At 43.5% G+C, this 7686-nt stretch overlaps 1 protein-coding gene across 1 annotated transcript; it reads left to right on the top strand.

Annotated features, from left to right (window-relative positions):
* Positions 1-1441: 1441 nt before the first annotated feature.
* Positions 1442-2389, top strand: GPR141 (G protein-coupled receptor 141; the record flags this gene model as incomplete). Its single annotated transcript, XM_010156404.1, has 1 exon — positions 1442-2389. A coding segment is annotated over one exon (948 nt), but the record flags the coding sequence as incomplete, so codon positions are not given.
* Between the last annotated feature and the right edge of the window lie 5297 nt (positions 2390-7686).

The following is a 7686-nucleotide window of genomic DNA, read 5'->3' as shown; positions in this document are numbered from 1 at the left end:
GAGATTTTGATTACCACAGGGGCAAACACTTCGAAATGTGGCTAAGAAACAACAAAAAATATCTGAGATGCATCACAGTCATTCATTTCCCACTGCCAGCAAAACAGGTTTATAAAACTGTTACAGGTATTTCCTCTTTTCCACAAAAGAGAAAACTGCTGAAGAACTTTTTTCCCCTTCCCAACTTCTGGCAGTACGCACTACCTAGAAATAAAATAAGTTGATACACCACTCGTACAAAGAGATAGAGGAACTACTTTGTGAAGTTAACAACACCGCAGTATTAAAAGAAAAACAGCAAAAACTCACTCAGGAGAAACCCCCCCCTTGTGTTGTGAGATTCACTGGTGAAACGGATGACATACAAGAATCAATTTTAAATTACAGTTCCAGGAGCAGTAGCAGCATAGGTGGGATAGTACACAGCCCAGCACTGTTCAGTATTCCCTGCTTCTTTCCTCTAACTGTAGTGTGAACACCCTCTTGACACTTTCATAGATGCAAACATGCTTGAGGATGACACCTTGCCTGAACTCTTCCCCTCCCACGCAATCTTGTATTACTTAAAAATCCTACCAGAAGTTACATTTAGAATTAAAAGAATTATATTTAATCTCTCTTTGAAACAGTAATATATCAAAAATGTATAGCATGGTTGCTAAACTTGCTATTAGCTTTCATTTAGTCTCAGCTCGGGCCAGGCAGGCTTATTTGCACTAACCCAGCATGTCCTTTCCTAACATTCTCTAACAGCCAATTTTGTAACACGCGGTTACCACATATTTGATGTGAAATGGCCCTGAGCACCAAGACTTCACTGCCCATGCAACTTGGTCTGGCAGGATCTGAGCAGGATCTCCATGGGGCCTAGGTATCCATGGTGTTTAATCCTTTACTCAGATAAACTGTCTATGGAGAAGAAGTTGATTGTAATGTATGCAAAACTCAGCTCTCTAACAAACAAAATTTGTAGCTTTGATAGAGCAACATGTGGTTATTATCTGGCTCTGGGAAGGGCAGATTTGCAAATAAACAAACTGATGGATGAGTAGCAGAATTTGTACATTATCTCTGATCTTCTCTGAAAAAGCATGCAGATGCTTAGAAGAGAGGAGAACTAAAACAGAGCGCTCAAAACCACCACAATCATGTGATTTTTGTAAGAATTTTTTCTTCCCACATGTTACTAACTCATGCTTGGTTTTAAGAGTATGGCTAACAATGTCTTAAGGATTAGAGCACCTTCTCTGATCAACATTTTCCAACATTTTTCTCTAGGCTGGAGGACATTTGTATAAAACTACTGGTTACAGGTTGTGCCAGCTGTGATATTCAAGGATTATCCATCAAGCAAGATCCAGGTGGAAAGCTCTGCTGGTTTTTCAGGTGGGCACTCTCATTCCTATATTATCTTAGTCTTTATGTATTTTTTCATTTCTAGAACACGTACAAGGAAGATTTCAGGAACATGATGGAAGAGAACAGGAACGGCAATAACTCCTCTCCTGACTTCCCTCACACCAACACCATGAGTGCCATACTGATTACTGCCTACTCAGTTGCCTTGGCTGGAGGTGGGATCGGGTCCATCACAATGTTGTTTGTGCTGGTCAAGATGAACACTCTGTCCGTGACCACTACAGCCATCATTAACCTGGTCGTTGTGCACAGCCTCCTCCTCTTCACGGTGCCCTTCCGTCTGCACTACTATGTCAACAAGAAGTGGGTATTCAAGATGCCGTTGTGCAAATTGGTGAGCGCAATGGTGCACATACACATGTACCTGACCTTCTTGTTCTACCTGATCACGCTGGTGATCCGGTGGCTCATCTTCTTTCAATGGAAGGACAAGGTGGAGTTTTACAGGAAGCTGCATGCCATTGCGGCAAGCGCTGCTGTGTGGGTCCTTGTCATGGTCTTCGTGGTGCCGGTTTTGTGCTTTGAGTACGGACGCTCAGCGTCATACAACGATACAACATGCTTTAAGTTCCAGAAAGAACTACAGCAGGAGAGTGTGAAAGCCCTGAACTACACCATAATTGTAGCTGTCGCTTGCATTAGTTGCATCCTCTTGGGCCTGCAGATTTTTGTCCTGGCAAAAGTGGCCAGAAAACTTTCCACCTCCTTCTGGTCACACCAAGAGTTCTGGGCCCAGGTGAAAAACTTGATTTTCATATGCGTCATCATAATTTGCTTCCTTCCCTACCACCTCTTCAGGGCCTACTATATACAGCATGTGAGTGATTTTGACCAGTTAGAAAGCTACAATGAAGTTTTTCTGAGCCTGACTGCCCTCAGCTGTCTGGACTTGCTGTCGTTCGTGCTGAGCGGAAGCCGCCTCTTCAAGCAAAAGGTGGGCATGCTCCGCAGCAGGTTTTCTTGCTGCTAGCATCACCCTCCTGCAGCATCCAGGGACCTGGACCTGGCAAGGCACAGTGCTGGAGAGGCATGGTAAACCCTCTCCTCAGCAAGTCAGGATGGGCCCTGGAAACAGCACAACACACTTGGCAGGGTTCTGCACACCTCCTCCCCAAAAGAACAGAGCGAACCGCCTCCAGTGTCTCAGCTGGTGAACCGGAAAGTTACACTTAGGATTTAAATCCTCACTGTGCTGCATAGTGAGTTGTGGGTACGCCAAGAGGAGAGGAAGGAAAGGGCATGGGCTCTTCCATCTTACTGTTTTTCCATCAAGGTTTCTGAAGCCAAAGGCACTAGGAGGACACTCGAGAATTTGCAAAGTATGTAGAAACACAGATAGAAAAGCCATTTTTGATGGAACAAGGTGCAGATTTTTGAAATGTAAGTATCTATATAATTTTCCACATACATTTCTTATTTATTCCCCATGAGCTCTCATAACATATGAGAGAAGCTATTATTCCGCCTGAGTAGATCTGTTCCCTTACTGTAAAGACAAGCGTAACTTCCTAAGTGGATTGAGCAATTAAATAAACTCTTAAAACCAAACCAGCAATAAATAGTTATTTCTTAAAGTATTTTCTCAAAATCACCTTTTGGAGTTGTTATCACTGCAGCAAAAGAAAGTTTTGTTCTCTTTCCCACATTATGGAAATCAGTCTAACAACAAAAATTGCACATTGTTTCAGAAATGAACATTGTAAGTTCAAACCAAAGCCTGTGTTATTATTTACAGAATTGTTCAATTAAAAAAATATACATTTAACAGTGAGGATAATTTCACTTAGATACTTCAAACAGCAGTTGTCTTCTCTTAAAAAGTCAATTTTTTAGGTCTCCAAGGTAACAATTATTTTTTAAATATTATGTTGATTTTGTGCAATTCCAAAGTTATAACTAAGTATCTTTAGCTTGAAATCAGTTCTATAAATTTAGTACCTTGTACTGTAGAAGAAATTAAAATGTTACTGCTTGGATTGGAGGGATTGAAAAAGCTAATAAACCTGGTGTAGCCTATTATATCTCTGAGGTATTGTCAGTTGCTATCTCTGAAGACTGAATTGAATACCATTAGAAAAGTGGAAAAATTCAGCAAAATAATTCTATTAAAGACATTCAGGCTTCCATAGCTCAGCTGGTTTACACCTAACCCAAAAAAAGAGTATAAATCCCTGACTGCTATAATCCAAGACAGCGATAGCTAATATATCTTTCTTCTTGCCACCTGCATAAGGCCACATTTTTTCATCTCGTTTCAGTGGAATAATTTGAAAAATTAGAGGTTATCAGCTGATCAGTTTCCAGTGGCAGTCTCTCCTCAAGATGCTGTTGAAGCCCACCTTTTCATACTTCTGAATCTTTCCATTCCTTTCTATTTCATCTTCAATCTCTTGCACATCAGACAACAATCAAATAGCGATTGGTTGATCTTGTATCTACCTGTGCAACCTTACTGGTATGCTCGTTGCTTTTCATCCCACCAAAATGGTTACTTTATAGGATCCCATCTCTTCTATAGTCCTTCTTCCCTATCTTCCTTCTTGTTTTGAGCCCCTCTATATCTCTTGGGAGGCCTGATCATGAGAAAGTATTTTCATGTCAGAGTCTGAGTAATGCTGTATAACACCAAAGGTTTGAAATCACTGAAGTTCATAACACAGGTGAGATGTGGGGTGCTCACATGGCCCACCTTCGGCAAATAGCCTGGATCACAACATCTGTTAAGATAGAAATGTGAGACCTTGCAGTGTGTGTGGATCTGAGAAAAAAAAAACACAACTGTCCAAGAAGGTGTTTGCCCCAAAAGGATCATGGTAAAGAGAAGACAACTACCAGCCAGATTCAACAGTAGATGGGGAACTGCAGAGACTTTCACAACATGGAAGGAGTCAACTTGAATGTGTAGCTCACTACTAGTTAATTATGTGTTATTAATAAAGCAATAAACTGCTCTGATCCAGATTTGTTTTAAAACTAGATGAAGAAATCAGTTTTTTCTTGTGGTGGGAGAGAGAAGATGGAAAATGGCACAATATTTTTGTTTCCTCCTATAGCAACATCATTGGTGGAAGAAAATAGCTTCCATGTGTTCTTTAGGCATTGCATACGTTTGTAACACTATATCATAAACCTCCTGTCATAATAAAGTTGTTAACAAACAAAATGACTATGTGCTGAAAAAGTTAAGTGCAAATATGCGTATAAATGAAAAGTATTTTGTTTCTCAATTTGGCAAGACTTTCAAAAAATAAAACATGTGTTTACAAACAGTACATCCCGACCACACACCTTAACCAATCTTGTTCATGTATGTGTTAAAATCACAAGTTGTTTAATTCTTGTAAAATCATACACATTCACAATACCCTGTACCATAGCATCACAAAAAATACAGGATGGTGGGGATTTTTTCCAAATAAAAACATGATGCTAATGATATTAATGCTAACTCAGGATGATAATAAGCAGAATTAAGATGTTGTAATTCCATGCTTTAAGTTGGTGATATTATTCAGCACCAAGACGTGCTTTTTATGGGATTGTCTACACAAACTTTATGTCTGCAACTCGTCTTGCTCTGGGTGTGCTAGCTCCTGGCAGAGAAAGCCAGCCCACGCGCTGGGAGGGTGAAGTCTCGGTTAATGCTGACAGTTGTCGTCCTGCCAGGTGGTGACAGAGGTGATGCTTCCAGCAAGGGTGCTGACAGGGCTTGCAGGGAGGTCCAGTTGCTGCTCCCACTGCTTCGCCCCTCGCCGGCTTCTTGCTCTGTTCCACCCTCCCAGCCACCCTCCCTGCTGGCTTCACCCAGAAGGGCTGAGGGGGGTGGAGGTGCTACAGAAGGAGAAGAATCTGCGTAACTCCTGAAAATGAAAGTGTAGACAAGGCCAGAGCAACATCCAAAATGTAGCCAAGTGTCTCCTATGACCAGAGATGGCAGAGGCAGTGACGGGGAACCGCTGACGTGCAGGAGGTGCTTTATAGAGGAAGGAAGAATTTCCAGTTACTGTCATCACCTCGGTCAGAGGCACCACGGGCTTAAAGGAAACACAGACTTTGCTGACTGCGCACCACAGAGGGTAGTTCTGGATTAGAAAAGCACCACGTGAGGACACAGAAAGCTGTATTACAGCAGGACATAATGGGGATAGGACCTGGACAATGTGACAGGGGATGAGGATAGGAGAGCAGTGTATCAGCATGTTTCTGCCACACAGTGGCAAGATAACATTGACTATGTCTCTGGCCTTCATCTCATGTTGCTTACTGAACCCTTAAAGTTGCCAAGAAAGTGGCACTCTCACTGATGGGAGAAAATTGCCCCGTACCATTCCTTGTTCCCACTCCCATATCGCTCCTTCCATAGGGTCAGAATTCTTCTGCTGAATGGCTTTCAGCTGCATCAGTTTCCTCTCCAGCTCACCAGGGGGTCATGGAAAATTGGGTCAATGCAAGGATAAACACAGCAAGACTGCTTTTTGCATCAGTGCTGATTTGAGACATTTATCAGACTGTAAACTCACTTGTCTAATTCCCCTTAGGATCCAGATCTTTTCTTCCCAGGCAGTTTTCCACAGATCCATGTCACCTGACATTTCCATTTCCATGTCCTCCCAAGGACCAGGGTGTCTTAGACTAGAGGTGCCGGCAGGGGAAGGAGGGACCTCCACAACAGCAGTCCAGGAAAGGAGTTTCAGGTACTTGATGCTCTCTCCAGGGATGGGGAGAGATGGGCACAGCAACCCCTGCAGACAGCAGAGGCAGCGGTTCCTGAAGAACTTCAATAGAGTTGCAGGACTGGACATTTCTGACCCGTAAAGCCACTCATTTCTGCTGTGTGTGCGTGTTCCTTGTAAGTAAACCCTATGGCTAGGACTTGATTGGAAACAAGGTCTGGTTTCAAAAGTCAAGGGGTCATTAATAAAACACCAGCTTGAGCTCCAAGACACAAACCTCAGAAAATCAAACTGAAGTTTCTGGTACTCACTGGGGTAATTTTCCCCACTTGCAAACAGCTGCTTAATACACCAGATTTTTTGTTGAAAAGAGAAATACCAATAGAGATAATATACAGTATCCATTCCCTGAAGTATAACTGTAAGTAATATCTAGTCGTCTTTTCTCTGGTGAGGCAGCAGGCAGGCCAGCTGGCTGCTTTCACTCTCAGTCACCAACACTTCCCTCTCTCCCACTAATGCCTCCAGTTTGGGAGTGCCTGGCTGGTTTTGCTCTTTAGTTCTGGTATCTCTGCCCTCGATGAATTATGTGCCACCCATGGGTGGCTGGGGATCACCTGACTCTGAGGTCTTGCTAATGGAAATAGTGCAAGTCCCACCGCTGTGAAGAATAACACACAACAAACTGGGGATCAGCTATGAAATCTACAGGCAACAGCATCCATAGCAGGGTCAGGGTTGGGAAGGGTCACATGCCCAAAGCCAACAAAAGAGACAAGGTGGGTGGATGTCAGTGCAGAAATTTAATAGCATCTTCAAATGCTTCATCTGGGAAGCAAGACCCTGACTTGTGCTCAGCGGGGGCTGCCCACTAAGGGAAGGAGACTCACAGAAAAGAGCTCACAGCCTCTTGTCTGTTTTAGAGGTCTACAGCACAGAGAAGCACAATGACCTACCTAGGGCTGATGGGGTAGGCATATGCTAGTGGGGGCAACACAGTCCCCAACAGAGACGTGTAAGAACTGCAGATAGGATGCAATGTCTTCCCAGTGCTTTTCATAGAATCATAGAATCATAGAATGGTTAGGGTTGGAAGGGACCTTAAAGATCATCTAGTTCCAACCCCCCTGCCATGGGCAGGGACACCTTCCACTAGACCAGGTTCCTCCAAGCCTCATCCAGCCTGGCCTTGAAGACATCCAGGGATGGGGCATCCACAGCTTCTCTGGGCAACCTGTGCCAGTGCCTCCCCACCCTCTCTGTGAAGAATTTCTTCCTGACATCTAATCTAAACCTCCCTGATTTCAATTTATACCCATTACCCCTTGTCCTATCACTACAGGCTCTTGTAAAAAGTCCTCTCCCAGTACCCTTGTAGGCCCCCTTCAGATACTGGAAAGCGGCAATGAGGTCTCCTCGGAGCCTCCTCTTCTCCAGGCTGAACAAGCCCCATTCTTGTAGCCTTTCGTCATAGCAGAGGTGCTCCAGCCCTCTGATCATCTTCTTTTCCTCAGCATTGAGACCTCACAGGGACTCCACTAGTCAGGTGCTACAAAAGCCTGGTAGAAAATAAGAAACTAAGAAAGGGCAGCAC

This window comes from Eurypyga helias, unplaced genomic scaffold, assembly GCF_000690775.1.
Source record: "Eurypyga helias isolate BGI_N326 unplaced genomic scaffold, ASM69077v1 scaffold46717, whole genome shotgun sequence".
Classification (NCBI taxonomy): domain Eukaryota; kingdom Metazoa; phylum Chordata; class Aves; order Eurypygiformes; family Eurypygidae; genus Eurypyga; species Eurypyga helias.
This window is presented reverse-complemented; position numbering and strand designations above follow the sequence as displayed.